We start from the raw sequence: 24,912 nt of genomic DNA on the forward strand, positions 1-24,912 counted from the left end.
TGGGTTTTTCTCTTTTTCCCTGCTTTATGAGAGATTGCATTGGTTTGCGTGCATTTGCATTTGTACATGGGTACCTAACATGGCCTAGTAGTCGGGACCCATCTTGCATTGCTTAGTTGCTTTGTAGACTTAAGTGCATTCCCCTAAGTTGCACTTAAGGGGTGGAGGGGGGGGTGTTGGTGTAATTATTTATTCATCTTGGATATAATTACACTATACTTAAGTTTACTTAGGTACATGCATATCATAGTAGTTTGGGTATGAGACACTTGGGTGTTTGTGCCACATTGGGATAGTGTGTTGTAGGAGATTTCCACCTTTTATGGTGTGATCTTGTTATTATTTATCATATCCACTTATTGTGGGATAATAATTCCACTTTCGGTGGGTGATCCACCTCATGTGGAATATTTTATTGTTTCTCTTACCTACCACACCTATTTCCTACCTACCCTTGTTTCTCATTGAGCCACATGTCATGCTTGTGTGCTCACATATCCATATAGCCTTGCCTATATGAGTAGGCTCATATTTATTGTATGTAACTTTTGATGATCTATCTATTGAGGAGAATACAGTTTATTCTTGTCCTATATTTTGTCTCTCTATTTTGTACTTTTCATTGAGCTCTTGAGCTTGGCAAAATCTCACAGTAATCAATATAAGACTCAGAATATATCATATAGTGAAGACTCAGAATCAGAGTTCCGTGACTCGCGGCGAGTCACGCGAGTCAGCGGGCCGGGTGACCCTTGCCGGGTCACGGTGCCCTGACCCGAGCTCGGACGGGTCAGAGGGTGTGACTCGCTTGACTCGCCGAGTCAGGCGAGTCATTCCCTGACTCGCCGAGTTCGAGGGTCGTGACCCGGCTGGAGTCACTTAATAAAGTGCAGTAAAAAAAAAAAAAAATCATAACATTTTTTAATGACTTTTTTCGCCATTTCCCTTTCTTATAACACCCGACGCCTTTAGAAAATAATAAAAGTATTTTTGGCCTCGCGGGGCGCTGCCCCTTGACCCCAAGTTGGGGGCGCTGCCCCCAAACCCCCGTTGAAAAATATAGGGGGAAACTGCGCCGATAGAAGTAGGGAAAATCTAACCTCTGACTCTGATTAGGCTCCATATAACAACACAACTTAGAAATCTTGGTAATTGGTATTTAGATTTAGTACTTCAAATTTCCTATAGTCTCATTTGAAAATGTAATTCTTATACTGTAATACTGTCATACATCTTTTCAAAACTAGTTTTTCAAGTACTATATGTATATGTATAACTATATCAGCACCACCACCCCGCCACCCCCCCCGTCCCCAAACTTAGACCCTTGGTCCTCCCGTCCCGGAAACACGTCCCCTCGTCCCCAACACCTATGGCTACTTAGACTGGCACATCACAGGCAGAGACTATGGCTACTCAGTCATCCAGGACCTACCTTAGATGCCTTTCTAGGAGGCAGATAGACGAGGCTGAGCCAGAGCCTGAGCCATAGACTTGTTTTTGTTTACACTTTACAGTTACATATATGTTTGGGAACATTTGAAGTCATGGATTTTATATACATTGGACAACATTTATAACTCTATATATCTATGTTTTCTAATTCCTTCAGCTACAATTTACATTTCTACGCATGTGATGGATGTATGTTTATGTATGTGATCAAATTAGCTTCTATTTGATGATGTTATAGTGTCTTTAAGCTTAATTCAATAATGGGTGTATGAAACAAGTTTTAAATCGTTAAAAATCTCTAAATTTCAAGGGTTTTCTTATTTTGCCGAGTTGTTGCCGAGTCATTGCCGAGTCACGAGTCGAGTCAGCCTTGCCGAGTCAGAGCCGAGTCAGAGTCTGGGAACTTTGCTCAGAATACATCATATATATCATATTGAAGACTGTATATATCATATAGTGAAGACTCAACATGTAGAATATATATTATATTGAAGACCCAGAATACTTGCAGTCAATATACATAATTAGTATTCAGTGCAACAAATTCTACGACATACTATATAGTTCACTGATCATACAGTAAAGAAGTTAGCAGTATATAACTCAGTATACTGTGTATACCGTACAAATAAATGCAGTAATAACACTCAGCACATATGCAGAAATAAACTCAGTGATACAGTGAATAATATAATATTATAAAAATACTTGATAAGATATTACTACTGTTCATATTTTCTCTTCACAATATTTGCGGTGGATGCAAAAGCTACCATATCTGACATGGATACAATTCCTAAGTCTAATTAGTGGTCAAACAAATGTTTAAACCCTAAAGCGGTGGACCCAATATGAAATGGTGAGAGAAATGTTTGAAGCTTAAAGTGGTGGACCCCATATACAATATGAAACGGTTCACTAATAAATCATTAATCAATGATAGTGGTTCACTGAAGTTCTATGCTGACTATTGTATATTTTTTAATGATACGATTAATTAAGAAGAGGCTAAACGATTTACAATGCTGGGTAATAAGAGTCGGAAATAATAAAGTGTTGGTTTGACATTGATAAAGATAATATTCTTCTACGTGGTGCGATGTCTACAAGAAAGAAGATGCAAATTATTTTTAGATTATGAAGAAGTGCAATTTTTTAAGGAAGTTTTTTATCCTTAAATCAAATAAATATTATCTTTGTTAGTCGGTGATTAAGTCAAAACAAAAATCACCGCTAGGACACAACCCTTCAATCACGGGTTAATGCAAAAGACACAATGTTTCGGTGAAGGAAGGAATGTATATATAGAATAAGTTGTGGACGCGTGTGAGTGAAAAAAAAGATAGAATATCTTGTGTAATGCTGTAAGAGCTATGTGTGATGTGTGTTGAATAAAAAGGTGTGGTCTCTGACGTGAGATGTAAGTGCGTGGCATATGGAAGAATATTTCAGAATTGAAAAATATATGTGAGTGGTTTATAATTCTGGAAGTATAATCAGACACATAGGTGTGTGAGTTGTGTTGTGTCTATAATGAAATAATCATTCAAAGAAGAGCAGATGTAATGATGCTGTGATAATTATTGAAAGAGGAAAACAAAACCGTGCTTTGTATGGGATAAGAGTGTGTAATAATTCTGAGAAAATTTTCAGACAGACTGTGAGTGTGAAACATGGGAATATAATTCTGAAATTATAATTCAGAAAAAGAGAAGGTTATAATGAAGATATAAAATCAGAAGAAGGCAGATATAAGAGAAGGTAAAGAGCAGACATGTGGACAAAAACTGAAGGAATTATTATCAAATTTATGAGGAGATTATTGTACAGATTTAAAGTAAATTAATGTGCAGATATATATACATATCAGAATTATTGTCAGATCTGAAGGAGATGTGAGAACAAAATTGTAGCAGATTTGAGGAAGATATTATAGCTGATTAATATGAGTTTACTGAAGATATTGTAATCAGTTATGCAACAGATTTGTTGTTCATTACAGCACTTTAAAGAAAGAAATTAAGTATCCATCATCAGTTGAGATAGCAACATTGTTAAGGTGGAAAATCAGATTAATGTGAAGTGGGTTGGTGCTCACAGAATTCTGAAGTGGGAGTTGGTGCTTCTAGCGGGTTGGTGCTCACAAAATTCCGAAGTGGGAGTTGGTGCTTCCAGTGGGTTGGTGCTCACAAAAATTCAGATTTGGGAGTTGGTGCTTCCAGTGGGTTGGTGCTCACAAATTCAAATTTGGGAGTTGGTGCTTCCAGTGGGTTGGTGCCTACAAATATTGTAAAAGAAGAAATATATAAAAGCATTGATTTACGGTGGTTTTCTCCTGTAAGGGTTTCCACGTATATATCTTGTGTTCTATTTGTGTTCATAATAGTTATATTACATGTGAATGTTGATCGGCAATGAATATGTTTATAAGATAAGTTATATACATGTAATTGAAGTTGAAAAAGTTTAAGTTGGTGAAATTTGTTGTTATACAGATTCACCCCCCCTCTTAGTATAATCGTGTGCTCTTCAGAACTTGGGTTCAAACAACCGAACCTGGGAGACGAAAGAAAGATCATATCCAGTTTGAACAACCTTGCCTGGGAAGTAAAAACAAGTGCACCACAATACATTGGAGATTCTTTTGTGCTAGATGAAGAAGAAGAGATAGCTGAAAGAATTGACGCAAAAATTGAAGAACAGATTGAAAGGGATCTACTCGCTCAAAGATTACAGCAACTCCGGATTGATCCTAGATAGATCATGCTGGATCTCATCAATTCCTTTTCACCTGAGAGACTTCAGAGAATTATAAGATCAGCTCATGGAGAACGAAGACATTGCGAGTTGGGGACTCCTCGTAGATCCAGATTTGGAAGGTGGGAGGCTTCACCAAGCTCTGACATAACAGATAGAGACCGATTGTTTAATCAAGAGGATGTGGAAGGAGGAGATAATATTTTTCAAGATCCAAATCAAGAGGAGGACCAACAGTTTCAAGAAGAAGACTAAGAGATGTCTCAAAATCAGGGTCCACCTCCAAATGGCGCTACCTGGTTGGTCACCGACCCGTCTCCGCTTGCTTTTGATGACATACACGATATGCCGAAGAATCCAGAGATTTTTTGTTTGAAGTACAATGCTAATGACTTGAATGGGACGTCAGAAGATCATATCAAGATGTTTGAAGACCATTTGAGAAACAGACTAATTGAGTATGGAGATGTAGCTTGCTGACTTTTTTCCTATTCCTTGGGAGAAGAGGCATACCATTGGTTCATCCGTTGACTTGTAGGATCCATCACCTCATGAGAAGCATTGAAGGATGCATTCATTGGAAAGTTCGGCATCCAGATTTCCCCATCGGAGTTGCATAGAGAATTTGTTGAATGTAGAAGAGAAGAGAATGAACCTATTACTTCATTCAACAACCGATTTCAGAAGGCTTATACAAGGTTGCAGACTCCTTATCTTAATCCAGATGCTCGAGAGATATACTATCATGCTCTAGATCCACTTACAACAATGTTTGTGTGGACTAACCCCTCTCCAACAAATTTGAATGAAGCATATGCAAAGGCAATAGAAGTTAGTAAGATATTGCGTCAGAATCTTAGTGGACCTTTGCTCGATTTGGGGTCGCCCGCGTCCGCAAATCAAATTCAGAATTTAAGTCAAGCTTTGGTGCATCACATGCCAATAATAAATCAAGTTCCACAATCGATGTATCCAGTAGCTCAGCCGTCAAATTAGTTGGTACTCCATCCTGGAGCACCCATTTCTCAAGCTCCGCAGATGCATCCAGTGTACCTGCAAAATGCTGTGACATCCACGAGGACACATGAGAAGGAAGAAATGTAAGAGTTGATAGACCAAGTAAAGAAATTATCCACAGAGGTTACTCATTTGAGGAATCAGAACAATCAACTCTATAGTATGCATAGAAATTACCAAGATGGTAACCAAAACTATCAGAATAATCAAAATTATCAGAATAACAACCAGAGTAATTAGAGTGGTAACAACCAAGGATATCGTGGCAATAATCAGAACTATCAGAAGAGAACGTGGAATATTGCACCCAACAATGGAAATGTGCCATCACCTCTTGACAATCCGCTAGCTTCAGAGAGTCGATCGACTGATAGAGTCTTCCTTGCAGAGGCTGTTTTGTCAAATTGGTGCAGATTACACAACACTAGTCAGCATTTAGAGTTGCATTGTCCCGAATTCAAGGTTGTTGCTGATATTTTCCAACAGGAGGTGCAAAACAATGAAGCATCAGAGAGCACTCCAACAACGGGATATGAAATTGTCCCTACTACTAGATATGATCAAGCATTCATCATTGAGGATTTCAAGTTTCCTCCTGTTTATGATATACTACCCACTTCCGTCATTGGACGAGGTTGTACAGATTGTGAATGGATCACAGATGATGTCCTTTTTGGACGGATATTCAGGATACAATCAGGTGATGGTAGAATGTGAAGATAGATTAAAAACAACCTTCACCACAAAGTGGGGTACATTTGCATACAGAAGGATGCCCTTTGGCTTAATCAGTTCTGGAGCCACGTTCCAGAGGGCTATGGATATTGCATTTTAAGATTTGATTGGAAAATGCATCATTATTTACATGGATGATATTATAGTTTTCTCAAGAAAAAGAGAAGATCACATTGAAGATTTGAGAAAGGCATTTCAAAGATGCAGAAAATACGGGATATCTCTCAATCCCAAGAAATGCATATTCGGGGTTATAGAAGGTAAATTGTTAGGACATGTTATCTCAGAGAGAGGAATTTATATTGATCCAGAAAGAGTTGAAGCTATTTTAAAGAGAAACCTCCCATGCAGTAAGAAAGAACTGAAGTCCTTCGGTAAGATTAATTTTGTGAGGAAATTTATGTCTGGATTTGTTGAGATAATACGACCATTGAATGAAATGTTGAAGAAAGATGCCAAGATGGAATGGACGACAAAAGCAAAGAAAGCGTTTGAAGAGATCAAGTCCGCCATCGCTGAGGCTCCCGTTTTGGTTAGGCCCGATTATACAAGACCTTTTCATGTGTATTCTTTCGCCTTTGAACATACTTGTGCTGCAGTCCTTACATAGAAAAATGAGGATAATGATGAACATCCCATAGCATTTATGAGCGCGCTGTTGAAAGATGCGGAGCTAAGATATCCGAATGTAGAGAAACAAGCTTATGCTTTGGTGAAAGCGATAAAGAAATTCAAACATTACATTTTGAGGACAAAAGTTTATGCCATTTTCCTAGATGCAGCAGCTAAGACGCTCCTTATGTAGAATGAATTAGGAGAAAGGAGAGGAAAGTGGGTCGCCACTATCCAAGAGTACGACATTGAGATCCAACCAATGAGACTTGTTAGAGGTCAAGCCTTAGTGCAAACTTTAGCAGTGGATGGACCCAAATTGGTCCAACAAGTCTATGCAATTGAGGATGTCACTCCAGATGAATGGTATAAACACATTGTTTGTTGTTTATTAAACCAAAAGTGTCCTGCTCGTATGAGCCTTGCTCAGAAGAGAGCATTAAGATTGAAGTGTCAAAATTTTATGTTACAAGGCTCGGTTTTATACTGAAGAAATCATGAAGGACTATATTTGAGATGTGTTGGTAGAGATGAAGCTAAACAGATTATGGAGCATTTTCACAACAGATTTGGGACAGGTCATGGTGCAAGCTTGGCTACTACGCACCAAATTTTGAGAGTTGGCTATTACTGGCCTACTTTGTTTCGAGATACTCATGAACATGTGAAGACATGTCACACATGCCCAGTTGCTGCTGTCCGAGAGAAGAATCCAGCCATGCCGCTGCAGCCCGTGATTGAGTCCAGACCTTTTGCTATGTGGGGTATCGATTTCATTGGTATGATCAATCTACCTTCCTCCGCGCAACACAGGTACATTCTAACCGCGACTGATTACTGTACTCGGTGTTCAAAAGCTCAAGCTTTTGAAGTTATGTACAACTGACGCTGTGATTAAATTTTTAGAGGAGAACATCATTACCAGGTTTGGTTGTCCACGTGCTATTGTATGTGATAATGGTTCCACCTTTACATCATTGAAATTTTCAAATTGGGCTTTTGAATATGGTATAACCCTTAAGTTTTTATCGAATTATTATCCTCAAGGTAATGGGTTAGCAAAATCAACGAATAAGAATTTGCTGTGTGATCAAGAAGTTGCTAGAGAGAAATCCAAAAGATTGGCACACAAAATTGAGATTCGCTCTTTGGGCAGATAGAATAAGAGTGAAGAATTCATTCGGGACTTCCCCATATTTTCTGGTGTATGGCCAAGAGCCTGTCTTCCCCATACAATTGAGAATTCCTACATTGAGATTTATCCAAGATTACATGGAGGGCGAAGATAGAGTGCAAACAAGATTAACACAGTTAATGAATCTAGAAGAAAAGAGGGATATGGCATTAGAGGATTTCGCCAAACATCAGGGCATAGTTAAGAGATGGTTTGATAGACAAGCACAGGTAAAAGCCTTTAGAATTTTTGACCTAGTCCTGTATTGGGATAAAGCCCACGAGAGACGGGGAGATCACGACAAATTTGACAAACTATGGAAAGGCCCCTATTAGATTGCTGAGATACTGGGAGAGAATGCATTCAAGCTGAGAACTTTAATTGGTGAGGGTGTTCCGTTGCCCCTCAATGGACAATTCCTCAAGCATTACTTCCAACCTTAGGTTTCTTCTGAAACCTACCCCTTGTATCATAGTTAGTTTAGGTCTACTTTTGGGTTTTGCTTTAGGTTTAGGTCAACTTTTCTGAGGTGTTAGTTCCGAGGGATATCCGCTTGTGATGTGGGAGTTGTTGATGAGATACACTCTGCGTTTCACCAGGACTTGTTTGGTCCATTTCTTGAATGATACCTCATGAAGTTCTTTTGAATTGGAAATTGTTTTTGTATAGTATATCATAGGTTGAATCCGTATTTGATGGGATTGGAAAACATTTATTGTATTTTGACGCTGACATCATTTGATTCTTATATTTTACACATTAATTTTGTCTGAGTTATTGTAGATTTTCAGGTGAAGTTGAGGCTAGTGAAAAATCTTATATCCCGCTTTAGTGCCACCAACTTGTAGATTTTCAGGTGACGCTGACATCAACTTGGATGGTGTCAATGTTCGATGGTGATAATTTGAAAATCTATAAGTATACCTTAGATGATTGCATTAAGGTTGTGTCAAGATCTGTTCGACTTGATGGTGAGACCTTGCCTAGTTTGATTCCACTAAATTTGTTCATCATTTCCTACATTCCTAGGCTTAGAATAGATTTCCAAAACCCTATTCCTTTTGCCCATTTTTTTTTAGTAAGTCTTGTTAGAATTGAGTCCAAAACTACATTGCCATATCCTAAGTTATTAGCACACCCATTCCATATCCATGATCTATGAAGTTGATTCAAACATTTGTGTAAGTCCCGAAGTGAAAACAGCAATTCACATCGACCATTGAGTTACCCACTCGTCAAGACCTGACATGTAGAAACCTTGGAATCATTTTAGTTGATCTTACCCTTAGCATCTAAGGTGATTTTGTTCAAGAGAGAGTAAAGTGCTTTGGTATTTTATTCTAAATGTTATGTGCCTAAAACACACATCAACAGTTAGCCAATCATAAGCTAGGCATCAACATATCCTCTCACAATCCACTGCAGATTGGCTGATATTCCTTGATAACTTCAACAAGAGCCAAAGCAATGGAAATAGAACTTCAAGAAATCAAGTTGAAGAAGTTCAAGGTGAGGAAAGATTTTGATTATCGAGGGATGAAGGATAAAATCAAGAGAGCGTTCACTAATGTTCATCGCGTTGAGGATATATGGGTTGATTTTCGCTTAGAAGATGTGAGGAAAATGGACTACAGCAGGCTCACCTTGGAGCAAATTGTAGATTTGGATCTAACCAAGATTCCAGAAGGAATGATTGATGGGAAAACTCTTGACCTAGAGTATACAAAACAAAGGGTTGATGAGGCTCCTCTTCCATTTGCCCAATGGTCACATAAGGAGTGTACTTCTATCTTGATAGATTTATGCCCATCCTTGCTAATACCAATGCTTGGCTGAAAACAAAAATATTAAAACCATCAAGATCAAGGTTGGGGCAGAAAGTGATTTAGCGGGACTAGTTGAGCGTAGGTTTGAAGTAAGAATTAAATCCAAAGAAGGTGCTTCTTCCTCGGGCACTAGGATCAAGCTAAAAGTAAGTAGAGCCTTATTTATTCCTCCACAAGAAGTGTCATTGAAGGGAAAGAGAAACCTCAAGTGCAGATTCATGTCATTGACCCTGAGGATGAAGCACATGAGGAAAATACAGTAGGATCCCCTCCTACTATGGACTCAGATTATCCTCACACAATCATTCCCCAATTGTCTTTTGATGTACCTATGTCTCCAATTGACACAAATGTGGATTCTTTCTCTATAGTCCATGCAGATCCTGTCCTACCAAGTGCATCTGCTTGCTCAAATGTATCATCATCAGTTGCAAATATTTCTCATGGCAACTTGGGGAGTGTCTTTGATGTAAATCCTTTGTATGCTATTCTATCTTACATATCAATTCTAGAAATTGATACTCCTGCTGTGAGCTTTGATAAGTTCATGTCAGAAGCCTGCCATGATTTGCCATCTGAGCAAACACTTGTTGCTGTCCAGACGGAGGTTTCTCCTAGAGTGACAACTGTGGTACAGGTAGAACCTATTTCTTCACAAACCACAATTGCTACAATGAACATGAACTCATTAGATTTATCCCCATGCTTGAGTTCAAACACTTCAGAAAGGAAGAATCGGGAGATTTATCCTGATATATTTGATTTTCAGTAGCTTAGGAAGCCTAAGCCAAGAGCTGCTAGGAAGGCAAAGATAGTTTCATGTGTGGTTGTGGGCAGCAATAAGATGAAGTATGCAGAAGTGGCAGAACCTCTAGCCGAGAAACCGCCAGAAGAAATGCAACTATCTAATTATAGGCTCACAAGAGTGGAACTAGTAAAGCAGACGCATGCCGGGATTATGCATGATGCTCAGGATTCAGTGGCCTCATTAGTTTAGAGTTACGATGACCTTCTGACAAAGAAAGATAAGCTCAAGGACGAGAATGCGCAAGTCATCTCAGTGATCCAAAAGATCACTAATTCTTCAAAAAAGGTTGATCCCTTAGCCTCTTATGCTTCTGAAGAGTCCATCAAACAATTAGAGAAAGCTGCTCGAAAGGCCAAGGCAGTTGATTCTTTGATAGATCAACTAGTTGATCAAAGCACTCAAGTGGTGAAGAAAGCATTGCATGTGTTGAGCAATATGAGAGCAACAAAATAAAAGTTGAATCAGACTCTAGAGGCTTTTAGTCAAAGTCTAGAATCAACAGAGAAAGATTTAAAGATCTGGCATGAGATGGATTAGGTCAAGTTGGAAATTTTGTGCGGCAATATGGTGATACCAAGCAAAGAGAGGTACATTGAATTTGAGGAGCTTATGGTCCACAAATCATTGGTTATTGAGGACCTTATCAAAGATGTACAAGTTACTTTTGAAACGAGTATTGAATGGAGCAAGATGTCATTTCTAATTTTGAGAAAATGTCTTGTAAGATTTTAAGTCAGAATGGAGAATTGCTTTCTGAAGATCTGATACTTTTTGAGTTGGTGTCAAGGCTTCGTCAAGAATTAGAGTCAGAATAGCTTATGGTGGCTTTAATCCATCGGTTTGTGAATTGCCAAGTTTTTCTTGATAAGATGCAAACTGTTCTCGAGGAACATACATCAGCAATAGTGAGATATTTCAATGTCATCATCAAGATTGTTGCTGTTGCAAGAAACACAATAGGTCCAGATCTTGATGAGTTGCAAAAATCAATTGACAGATTCCAATCTTTCATGGCTAGAGATAGAAGGGAATAAGAAGTGTCTCATGACACTTGAGTTTTGTTTTATGTATTTTCTTTTTGACAAATTACATGTAATGTCGAGACTTGTAATTACAAGTAGTTTTATCATTTGTAATCTTGTAACTTATAATTGCATGTAAACAAATTACAAGTTGGTTAGCAATAGGATTGTAATTTGAATAAGTCATAGTTTGTTATAGTTTAGTTGTGGAAAAAGTCTTAATTAGTTAGACTTCTCCCACTTTTTCCTCTTAGCCCCTCTCCTATATATACATGAGGGTGCCCTTTGTAATTTTTATCTTTTTGACAAGCAAGAAAACTCTGTAAAAATTTATAGTGATAAAAACTTTGAGTTTTATATTTGTAAATTCAACTTTTAAGCAATATAAGAAGAGTACTTGAGTTTTTAGACTTTGTGTTGATACTTTTTGTTTATATATTCATTGTGTTATTATGTCACAGTAATATATTTTCTTGCATATACTTGAGATTCTAGTGAGATTGTTGGAAAGAGCTTTAATCTGATTTCTTGTAGATTGTGTTGCAAATAGTAAAGGTTAAATTAGTGTAGTTAAGTGTTAAAAGATGAGAAGAGTTGCAATACTTTGTGCTTGTGGTTGTTCCCATTTGAAGTAGTTCAGAGTTACATCATATTTGTAGAGTTTGTGTTGTTATATGCTGTATGTTGTTCTTGTTTTACTGTTTTGGAAAGGTAGATAGGATAGTGGGAGTTAAAAGACTTTGGGCTTTGTTTGAAAATCCTAAGTTGCTGAATCGTGGGGTTTTTCAGGCGATTCCGGATACGAAACGTAGCGGAATCGGATTCTGAAACAAATCTCTTGTGGGTTCATCTGGGGTTCGTGTTTTTAGATGCCGAAATGTTTAGTGATTCTAATTTGATCTTTTTGATATTCTGCAGTGCTGATTAGTGAACTCAGAACTTATCTATCATGAGATTCTAGTTTGATCTTTTTGATATTGAAAACTGAATTTACATTAGTATGTTATGTTGCAAAATTTGAAATTTGTAATGGTTTTGTTTAGCATATGTATTGGTATATGACATTCTAAACTTAATTCTATTTTCTAGCTACATATACATACATACATACATACATACATACATACATATATATATATATATATATATATATATATATATATATATATATATATATAATTTTTGTATGAATGTACCAAAAATGAACCCAAACCCCCAAAAAATTTCTGCCGTATCGACGTTTCGTACCCACATACCCGTTCCCATTCTTGTACCCGATTCGACAACTTAGCTATTTTCTTGTCTCGGGGGAAATGACAGAAGACTTTGAGTTTTCACGAAAACTTCACTTCCTTTTTTGTATAAGCATTCTTGTTATTATTAAGGTTCTTTAAGCTGCTATATTTGTTTTCTTAACTGCTATTTCTTTTGTAGGAAGAGAAAAGAATATCATTTTTTCTGAAAAAAAGAAAATGATGTTATCCCGCCCAAATTAGATTAGTGTTTAGTTAGTAATAGTAGAAAAGGGAGAGCCTTCCCTTAAACTAGGAGAGTTTTGTACTCACACACTGTGGTTGAAACCACAATTTTGCACATCTTCCCAGGTGTACAAAATTTTCAACCAATAGACTTATACATAAGACAAAGTTTTATGCTTTTTGCGTAATATGGAAAACTCAAATGATAGTGAATGCTCATACTTTTTGTCTAAAGACAAACTAAAAGGCTTGAGTATGACACAAGGATTGAATTGAAGTGAACAAAAGACACAATCTTGTGAAAGGAATCAAGAAATAATGTACAAAGCTAGAATCACCAATAGTAAAGAAACCTGCAGTACAAAGCCTAGAAATTTAATAAAGCGATTCAATCTACCTAACCATGCATACAAAAAAATGTTACAAAAGATGTTTTGAACAACAATTAGGCATACAAAATTCTATTGAAAATCCAAGTGCTAATAGCACTTATAAGATTTTAACCCTTTTTACATGTGATTTATTCAAGGTAAATATAAGCACATTGTAGTTTGTACACTAGCTATAGTTTGCTTACACACAAATCATGGCTTAAATACATGTTTGTCCTCAAGTCATCAACAAAAATTAGAAATCTTTCAATATATTCCTCTTTAAATAATAAAGTACCCAGAAATAGATCTAGAAGGCCCTTAAAAATAGGGCATCTTTGAATAGATTCTAGAAGATCATTGCAAAAATAATTGATCAAAAAAAGTGCAACCAAAAATTTCAATGATAATAGAGAGTGTAATGCCTTGCCAGGAACCCCAAAGGAATAACCCACAACAAGGGTGAAACAATATTTAAAAAAAAAAGTATAAACATATTAAGTGCATTAAAAACAACATTGCACAATAATAACACAAGCAGAAGACTTACACTAGAATTCCTTAAGGGTTACCAACGAAGAATAAAACCAAAAGTTAAATTCCACAATTAATTTTCATCCAATAATCCATCAAAACTCATAGAACATAATAAGTGATATGCAATAACAGTTACACCATTGAAAGATTGAAAGGATACAATATAATTTCTCTCCAACAAGCATTTACACAAATCATAAAGAAAGCTGATAAACAACATCCAAACTAAGGATTACATTACTCTTCCAATACATGGTTCTCAATATACATATAAAGTTTACATCTTAACCAATTACAAGGTTACATAAATCATTGATACAATGACCACATAGGTCTTCAAATAAAATAATCTCCAAACATGAGATAGAGCATGAGTCACGAACCATAGGAACACCAACGAAGCCAATCCTCGCATGAAGGTACGAACAAGAACATCCGATGGGAAGTGGCACTACCACCCGACCATGTGATCCCAAACTGAAAATCACCCCACTATGCTAGGAGATAGCAGAGGACCCTCAAGCAAGCAAAAGCATGACATGGTCGACAGAACAATACGACTCCATGACAGCACAATACGACTCCACAATATTTCAGGTGACTCAACATCATAATACTCAAGTGACTTGACATCACAAAACACAAGTGAACCTAAAGAGAGAGTGTCATCGCATAGCTTATGATGGTTACCATGGTCGGCCTCCATAGGTCTCGGCCCCCATCCTGGGTTATCCTTGTAACGTTTCCCGAACCTCCGGCTCCAACTAAGTCTCATGCGCACCCTACCAGCCTTTCGTGAAGACAAGGTGGTCGGTTTGCCATTCCGGGCCTTCCCACGACATCTTGAGCCCTGTACAAGCACTCACCCATGCGCGAGGTACAATATCTTATATAATGTTATAAACTACCCACCTAATCAATTAATTAGATTATCACTTATTATCTGACTTTCGATGGGTTATCCAACTATCCACTTTGGGCGCGGCCCCCACTCGAAAGCCACTCTCTCAAAGGACACTAAACAAACATGGTCACTCCACTTGGACCCTATGGCGAAGCAGACAACCATAACACCACTATCCAAATACAAGTGGTCAAACAAGGACATACTGACTCTTGGTTAACCATAAGGCAAAGACACTACATGGTGAAGACAACGATGTCATCATATATCACTTGGTCAAAGGCACCAAATACGCCACAACAAGACGACTGAACCACAGACGAGAAACAACCACAATAAAACTCTTTGCAAGGAAAACTAATTTCACTAAGTCCGCACTCAGACAATCTTTGAGAAAATCAGCATCATAAGCACTTGCAAATTCATTGATTGAAAACTAAAATAAAAACACCCTTTCATTCAAAAACTTCATTCATCTCTATATAATTTCCAATTCAATACTCCAACAAGAATAAAATCCACATAAATATTCAACCGAATAAAATATGAATTAATAATATACATTTAATCCATTTCCAGGATACATCCAAATTTACCAATTTGAATTAATAATTCATGTCTTGATTTCAATAAATAAATTTATTAAATCAATATAATAAAAATCACTTTATAAATTACCATTTAAAAATTAACTTTAAAACCAACTTTACAAATTCATTGCGTTTATAAAATAAAATAAATTAACGGCATATTATAAGTTGTACCGCGAAGGGTACGGGGCATGCGGGGGCCAAGCCAACCCGCGACAGTGCTGTTGTCGGAGCAGCAGGCACTACCTGCCGGTAGTGCTGCTACCGCTGTTAGATTTAATTTAATAAAATTTCTACTTCCTTTGCATTTTAACATGAAATCAATTCATCCCCTGTTCATTTCACGGGTACATACACACAGTGCCAAACTCTAGAATACAAAGGGATATTTACCCATAAGGTAAATGGTGAATTAAAATCACACAAGAGCCCAATAAATAAAGATTTAGGCAACGATAGAAGAATTTAACAGATAGGAGAAGGATTAAGATCAATTTCCTCACTTCCATTACACAGGAAGAATTCCTTAGATCTAACAAGAGGTAAACAACCAATTTTTACCAACATAAACCCCAAATCTTGGGCAATTAGATACTAAAAAGCATACAACAAGCTAAATCTAATTCTTTCTATTCCAAATAGAAGAGGTAATTCAAGCATTTGATTTTTAAGAACAAATAACAAACAACAAATAGAGAAATGAGCCATTTCTTTCCTATATGCAAACATTTGATATGAGTTCCACAAAATCAACAATAACAGGCACTCTTTCTTCCATTCCAACCATTCAACAAGGATTTACAAGAGATTTGCATTTTTCCAACACACAGGAAGCAACTAAAATATTCAAAATTAAATTTCAAACAAGAAGAGATTATCCAACCTTCAAGCAAACCAAGAAGCAAATTGATGGAAGAATCCCAATTCTTGCAAACCAAATCCAATTCCAGCTCCTCTTCCAGAATGGTTTTCCAAATTTCTCTTTCAAAATTTCTGCCTCCCTATTCCCGTGAACTCCTAGGAATAAATGGGAAAATAATTTCAACCTAAACTTTCTAGGTTAAAAGTTTTTCCAACCAATCAGATTAAAATATTTAAAAAGTAAAAACAATCAGATTTACCTTTATCCAAAAACAATTCTTTTCCAAAATAAAATACAAAAGTCAAATGGAAAGGGTAAAAAGGAAAAGTTTTTACTAATTTTCTATTTGCATTTTCACAATACTTTCTTTCACCATAAGCATTTAAAATTTAAATGGCTAGGCAATTATTTATTTCTTCCACAAAATATTAATACAACTTTACACAATAAAATAAGCCATTTAACCATTTAATTCTAGCAAATCATTAATTTAATTAAATCAATAATCTCAAGAGCATAATAATTAACTAATTACGCCAGCATAAAATAGCATCATCCACTCAATTAAATAACCATTTAAATAAACAGAAACACGCAAAACGAGGAATGCTCAATTGGCGACTCACAAATGACCAAACCAAAGCACTATGACTCGCATACCGGCCAGACAGGAAAGACAACCGACTGACAACACTCACATGAGTGTAACCGCGGGTCAAGTTAGGGTCCAACAACTATCTCCTCCACTCGCATCGAACAAATAAGGCACGCTCAGACCTGTGAAACCGAGTGGAGTCGATACCCCGTACCTACCCGGTACTAGTACCTGCAATGTCCTACACCAAAGAACCACACGTGCATATAGACAAATATATATATATATATATATATATATATATATAGCAGACACAACACGCACACCAATGAAGGAGAATCGTGAGGTTCCCTGTCTCACCGGAGTGAGTGAAGGAAAATCATCCCCTCGCATCCCATACACATGCAAACACGCAACATATAAATAACGCATCGCACATATAAGGTAAAAGTGTCAGTCCAAGATAATGATCCATAAAAATAACATTAATCATAAGCACTGAGATACTGGATGAAATCATACACCACAAATACAGATAAAACATGAAATAACATCGCATAAAGTCTGAATCAAAATACAATAATGTTCCACTGAACAGTCAATTGAAGTCAAACATAGATACAAAAAGAGTCTGACTGAGGAGGGGTACTACAGAGAGCTAAAAATAGCCACTTTAAAACCCCACTCAACGAGCCTGGTGCAACAGCAGCATCCCCTGTATCTTGTGCCCTTTGAAATATGTCAATTAATCTCTGTACTTAGGATCTGTCAGGCAATGGCACAAAATCCATCTTATTCATTTAAACAATCAAAGGTGAAGCTGCTCTTGTGACCAATGTCTTAATGCTGGTCACCTCCTCTTGGGCATCTTGGATTTTTCTAGAGATGAACAACTTATATATGTTTTCATCATGTTGAGCTTTGTCAAGTGTGTCCTTCACCAGCCTTTGTAATTCAACCAATACCTTATTATATTCATTCTGAATGCCAGTCTCATGAGGCAAGGCAGATTTGAGAGATGCCACCAAGGAAGCAACTAGCTATCTCATCTCATCCAATGTATTCTTCTGATATCCTAATATGGTGACAACCTCATCAAGCAGCCAAACCAGAAATATACATAGTCACAAACAAGTGAATGTTTGATCATCTTTGACATTTGTTACTACACCCATCACAGTTAGTTTCAAGGGTCCAAGAGTAAGAGTGGGTTTTGATTTTTCTATGAAGCCTTTGTGGGAGGAAACCCTACTTGTCCTACCATGCTCTAGGTCTAAAATCTCTTCTCTTACAAGCTTTGCTTTTGTCAACAAAGCATATAACCTGCTTAGTACATTTGACCGTGGTTGACAGATTTTACCAATCCATTTTTTGGCACTCTTCCCATGTGCATCTAGCTGAATCACTTGCCTTTCTGATCTATGGAATGCAAAATTTGTGGGACAAACTCTGTGGAGCTTGGTGTAGGCTGAAGGAGGTGAGCTATGAATTCCTTAAAGATTAACATCACCCTGCCGCGTTCCTGCCCCAAAATGAATGTTGGTCATCAAAAAGTTTGTTGGCTCAACTGCAACATCATGTGCCACTTTCTCCTTGGGAATAATAGCTATCTCTAAAATCAAATGACAAAATCAACTTGATAAGAAGAAACAAATTTCCTCTTTCTGTTACCCTGGATCTCACTCATTCTGATGCATCTCAATCCTGATCTTGCCTTCTAGGGGAAAGGAAATGAATAATATTGATTGGAAAAAACAGGAATTGGAAGTTTCTGCAGACATGGTGGGGAAGGAATGGGAGGTGGAATGGAAGATATCAAGAGTTTGGATGCTGAGGCAACATCCATAGGTATGGTGATGGGGAATGGTATGAAGTCCTTGAAGGAGAAGAAGCGTGAGGAGGGGTTGGAGAGGAGAACATTGGAATAGACAATGCCATATGAGGTTTTGACTCAGCTGATGGCAAAGAGGAGATTTTGTGCTTTCCTAGCAACCAACTTTAGCTTTCGGGGTCCTTTCAAAACCCATTTCCAGTTCATAGCTCCAGTCAAAAGCGTTTACCTTGATCAAAACATTTTTGAATCTGAGTCTAAAATGTCTTTACACATTTTTTTGTGATCTTATTGCTGTAAAAGTAACCTACTTCTATCCTCGACTGTTGGAGGTAGAAGTATTTTATTTGATGTTCTAATCTGCCATAGATAGGGGCTGCTGTTCTGAATTTGAAGTGAGGAGCTAAAATTTCTGAATCTGAGACTGAAATGTCTTTAAGGATAAAATCTATCATTTGTTTTATGGTCAATTAACTATTTTCCCTCCTCAAGTTTACTAACTGTTTTTGAATTCAGTTGCTGATCAAGATGGCCCAATCCAAGTAGATTTCTCCTTTTTATATCATGCTCATGTTCTAAAACATCGACAACTTGAATATGCTTTCCTTAAATTGCCCTACTATTCAATTAAGAAGAGTGGTCATAACAGTAAGTTCATCCTTGAACTCATTCCTTTTAAACCCCTTTGGGACTCGCTCCTTGTTTTGTTTTAGTTAATTTTCACATGGTTTTTGCATTCCATGTCTCTTCACACTTTGTCAAATCAATTTCTTGTGTTTCCTCATACAATGGCAAAACTGAAAATGCTCACAATGGTATCAGGCTCGCCATTGAGCTTGCAAAGAACTTGTCCATTCAATGAGCCTATCTCTTGTGTCTTAGGGTTGAAGTGATTGGCACAAGTAACAACAAATTCCTGACTTTCTACTCAGATAGGAGAGGCCCCTGTCTTGATAAGATCTCTGTTCTGAAGTGCATATGCTATCTTATTACCTTTACAAATGTGTTCTACCAACCCTTGTTCTTGGATTTTGACATTTCCCAATTGGTATTCTTGATTCAAGGATATTCTGACACTAGTTTGGAAGGAGATTCCACCATTTGGAAATGATATTGCATTTGGTGTTAACGAGAAAGGTGCCTAAAATCTGATATAAAACTTATTCTTAAGGACCAAACCGGCACTCTTATCTGATTCAAAAAATTGATGTTTTTACACTAAAATCCCAACTTTTATGTTGTTGAAAACTATTGCCTTGTGTGTACTAAAATCAGCTGACTGTCATATACATGGAGAGCATAGTAAAAGGAGCTTCTAAAAATTGAAGATCTACTGCCCTATAACTTAAATATCTGTTTTGTGGGACTGAATTCTCTGACTTTGGACTGCACAAACCACTTATAATTGAGTGAAAACTGCTGTTTTGAGCTTTTTAAATTCCTCGTCTTGAAGGACAGAACTCTTGTTTTAAATGACTGGAAACTGCTGTTATGAACCATGACAGGTACTAATGGAGCTTGAAACCTTAGGTATTGCTTTGACTGTTCTCACCTTAACAGCTCTGCTATTCTGTCAATGGAAATGACTGAAAACTTATGTCAAATCTTGCAAAAACCTGTCCTGTCAATTTTAGTATTGCCTAACCATATCCTTGTAGAACTCATCTTGGTTCATCCGGGTTGGGTATCTTAGGCTTAATCTCAGTATTGTGGATTAATAGTATTCTTATTATTTTCTTTTGAAAAATAGAAAAGCCCCTTAACCCCTTAGACATTAAGTAAATGTTTTTTTCTCCTCAAGAATGAACAACTTGGTTTAAGTATAAGAAAAGTGCCATCTACTATTTCAAAATTAGATACTATCACCTTGGCCTTTTCCATGTGCATCTTATATTGGGTAAGACGTACTTGTAGCTGCTCTATTATCTCCAACAATAGTTCTATGCGAGTCCCAGACCTTTAGAAATCAATTTTAATTTGTAATAAGATAATTATTTTATTTTGAAGAAGTTTAAAATTACATTACTTAAAAGAAAAGTATATATCAATGATACATAGGAATGTGTCCCTGGTCTTTTTGGGCATCCCTTTCTCCATCTCATTTTGGAGCATGGGGATGCCTTAGCGATGTCCCTGAGGCAGGCCCTGGGTCCTAGGTGGACCAGAAAAATTCTGTAAATGGCTGGGATATTTGGGGTGATGGCATTGGATGTCTATGGATGTCCCCTGCCATTTTGGGGATTCCCAGACGTTCCTTGACATTTCCAACATCCTAGACCCTCTTTAGGTAGGGTTATAACCCAAACAGAAAACAAATTAAGAAAAATAGAACGGGTTGGGAGCCTGGAAGGTCATTGAAAGAGGAAATCTGTTTTTGTTCTCAGAAAATGGAAATTTTATGATTTTGTTTGTCCTTTTCTATTTTATTTGAAAATCTGTATGGTAATGAGAACTTCATTCTAAACATCTGCAAAACTTTGAATTATTGTCACTGCATGAACATTAAAGATCAAAACCTGTCTGAATAGTTTGATTACTGGAACTGGTCAAGCTCTCAGACGAGGCACACACAAGGAAATATTTGTGCAGAACAATAGTTGAGGATCTGTTTTTGTCTATGTTGCAGTTCGGTGAAGTGTGGTATTTTGTTTTTGCCTGAATGTAGGGAAATCTGTGCCTGTGGATCGCTGCATTCCAATGAAGGATCAGTAATATAAAATTCAAAAAACAATTTGGGAAGTTTGTCATAAGGAGTCTGCACAACAATAAAAAATGGTAGGCAGTTTGAGTTTATTTTTGAAACATGTCAGCAGAGAGAGAGCTATTATTGTGGGTCTCCTTTACTTTATCATCACAAATTCTCTTCTTGTCAACCATTGAAGATTGTTGCTTAACTTGTGGTTGGACGTGAATTCTCAATTTAACTTTAATGTTATGGCCTGTGTTTCTATAATGAACATAATTTAAATCAAAAGCTGTTTCTGGATTAAATTGTGTGCATGATTTTTGAATCAGCGTTTCCAAGGTCTGCAACTTTCTTAGCCAGTTTAATCCTCAATGATTCTAGTTGCATAGATTTGAAACAAAGTTCCCTCCCATGAAGGGTATCAATTAGAGATAAGAGATTTCCACAATCCATAGAATAATTCAAAAGCTGTTTCTGGATTAAATCAAAACGTTGATTCAAAAATCATGCACACAATTTAATCCAGAAACAGCTTTTGATTTATTCTATGGATTGTGGAAATCTCTTATCTCTAACATAATTTAAGTTAATGCCTTCTAATATAAATAATTTAAGTTTCCTATATTTTTAAAATTTACCGTATTTGTTTAAACTTAATTGTATTCCTCTGCCATCTCCCCGAAAAAGGCCTTCCATCCCCTGCCATCCTGGAGATGTATTCCTCTGTTTCCTGTCATCCCTGTCCTGAAAACACTGGGGAACATAGGTATTTATATATTCCTAGGCCCTGGCTGTAGTGGGTTTAAGGGGGCTATCATTTATACAGAGATGATCTTTTAAAAATCAGACCAGCATGGACCCAGTGATCAAATTATAAAACAGGCAGATAAAGAAATGACTAAGCTACTACTTTTTAGTCGTCAAGCAAGAAACAGATGCATATAGAGGGAGATTCCTTTTTGCACTTTCTTGAGCCCTATATTGGAGTGGTATCTCATACCAATATAAAAAATCTTGACCCCAAGTTATTTGATGTAGAGAGGCACTAGATCAGATGTCCTAAAGAGAATTTCCTTAATTGTTACACTCCAGGGTATGACTCATCCATGTCCTCATTTTCTGGTATCATTATGGTTGCTGCAGTTGGAGAGAGCTCTCGAGGATGCCAATCTATTTAGGTATACAAGCTTGATTCTTTTGTATGACATGAGATCATTCAAGACCTATGATAAATGCCCTGACAGTGCTTTTACCAGGCATAACTTGTCTCTATGGATTAGGCTGCTGTTCTAGTTGTTTTTTAATGTTCATACAGAATTCTTCTGGTCTTATCAGTAGGTAGAAGGTCATTAATATCCTCCACTCGAGGATATTAAATATTTCCACTAAATGGGTAATTCAATCTGTCAACAGCTGATTGTATTTATTCTGAGCCTGAGAACAGTCAACTAGGTGAGCAGTGCATCATTTAAAGAAACATTTTTCAAGATCCTTTTCATTAAAATTTTGACAACCTTATTGAATCCATTTTCAGTTTGGGTGCTAACCATACCATGAGTGATATCATGCATACCTGTTGTTACCAAGACTCCAAGCCTCAGATGAAAGGGAGAGAGGCCAACTGTTGTTACCATGCCTCCAAGCCTTAAGGGACCGAGTTAGATCACAGCTTCTTCTAGCTCTTTCTCTATTCTGAGTGACAGACAATGAGGGATCGGTATCACTATAAGATAGGGGGACAATATGTTGATTGGCCTGGAAGGGACATCTGATTTTTGTGTTGACACAATATGTAAATAGCTTCCACAGAATATGCTCAAGTGTGGGGAGCATATTTGGGTGGAATATTAGACACTGATATTCTTGGATTAACATGGAGAGGATGACAATGGACATTGGCTTGCTGCTGAAGCTGACCTCAAAATTATTGCATACCTGGAAGCTGCATAAGTATCTTTGGGGCTCGTTGAGGCACATGGGGAGGAATGGGCTCATCATCATCAATTTCTGATAGGATGTGCTTCATTGGCATTGCCGTTGGTCCTTAATTTGTGGATCTTAGATGATTGTTAATAGATGTCATCTAAATGGATTTGCATTTAAGGCTGAATGCCTTGGGTACATCCCTCTGGTCAACTTCACTTCTATTCTCTAGAAGATTTCAGTATCTTAGTTTCATTTCCACCACACAAATATCCACCTATTGCTGTACAATTGTGGTGATTGTGGTCTGCCATTATTTGTTTCTCCAGGTGCCCTCTGAGTTTTAATAGGATCTCTGTATTTATTAAAATGCTATAAATTAGGACAAGTTTTCATAGAATTGTTATTTGATTCTTTACACATGGAGGATATCACTAAGATATTTAGCAAAAACCACATTGTACGTACTAATCATTGAATTGATAGTGAATACTCTCTTGTGTTCATAATATTGCTCTATTTTGTCTTGCAGGGTGCTTTTGAGCTCGGGTGTACTGTTTGTCCAATTGCAATAAAATACAACAAGATCTTTGTCGATGCATTCTGGAACAGTAAGAAGTATGTTGCCACATACGATGATATCTAGTCGCAGGATTAAGTCAAGTTTGCTTATTCTCTTACACAGGTTAATGCAGTTTGTAATAAGTGTATGTGAATACTGTAGAACTTGTATTGTTACCTTTTTTTGAACTTGCTGTTGAAATGCTTTATTGTATCACAGGAACATATAATTATCTTCATGTTCAATGCCTTCTTGTTTTACCCGTCCAGTGATGCCAACCATTATGAGTGTTACATAATATTTGTTTGATAATTAATGCTAATTTACTAAGTTGTCAGTTTGGGTATGGTTGTCACTCCCACTAGTTGTGTCAAGTGTAGAAGCTGCGTCATCTATAGAGACTTCAGCAAGCTGTGCAACTGTAGCATCTAAATCAGCACACCTAGGGGTTATATCCCAACTCTTTGTTAGACCTTCATCGTATTCAGGTGTCTTATGTGACAACGAGAGAAGGTTGGAGTGTATATTGACCAAATCCTTTGCTTTTTTTCATCCAAATGGTTGCGTTTGACCGAGTGGATGAAAGAGTATGTACTCACTAGTTCTGTCAAGTATAGAAGCTGCCTCATCTATAGGGACTTCGGCAAGCTGTGCAACTGTAGCAAAATCAGCACACGTATGGGTTAGATCCCAATTCTTTTTCAGATCCTCATTGCATTTAGGTTTCTTATGTGACAAAGAGACGAAGGTTGGAGTGTATATAGATTTTGTCCTTTGCTTTTTTTTGCACCGAAATGGTTGCGCTTGACTGAGTGGATGAAAGAGTATGTACTCCAATTCCGCTCAGGTGAAGAAGAACTTGTAACCTGTTGAGTTTGCATACAACATTAGTATTTAATTTTATAAAAAGAACCAAACTTAAAACATAATTATAAAATTATATATAAAATATAATCTATAGTATGATGACATCGAATGAAAAATGAGAAAAATGAAAAATAAAAAGATGCATACTTGGCAAAGAATTTTAATTACAAGAGGCTGCAAGTAAATGGAGCCTCGACCATGTAGCTACCACCACATATTAGTAATTTTCCTATATTTGTCTAGAAGAGCGGAAATATCATGATTTTTTGAAGCTATGAAGTGGCCAAGGTCGCTCAAGAC

The 24,912-nt window shown here is 37.0% G+C and overlaps 1 protein-coding gene across 3 annotated transcripts in view; it reads left to right on the forward strand.

Moving 5' to 3' along the window:
- Nucleotides 1-24,912, forward strand: part of LOC131075007 (glycerol-3-phosphate acyltransferase 9) — a 211,544-nt gene that overhangs the window by 139,908 nt on the left and 46,724 nt on the right. For all 3 annotated transcript variants that reach the window (XM_058011779.2, XM_058011794.2, XM_058011803.2), the window contains exon 10: nt 23,716-23,801. In XM_058011779.2, the coding sequence (XP_057867762.2) occupies nt 23,716-23,801 (86 nt within the window). The remainder of the gene's footprint in view (nt 1-23,715; nt 23,802-24,912) is intronic.

This window comes from Cryptomeria japonica, chromosome 11 (assembly GCF_030272615.1).
Source record: "Cryptomeria japonica chromosome 11, Sugi_1.0, whole genome shotgun sequence".
Lineage (NCBI taxonomy): Eukaryota > Viridiplantae > Streptophyta > Pinopsida > Cupressales > Cupressaceae > Cryptomeria > Cryptomeria japonica.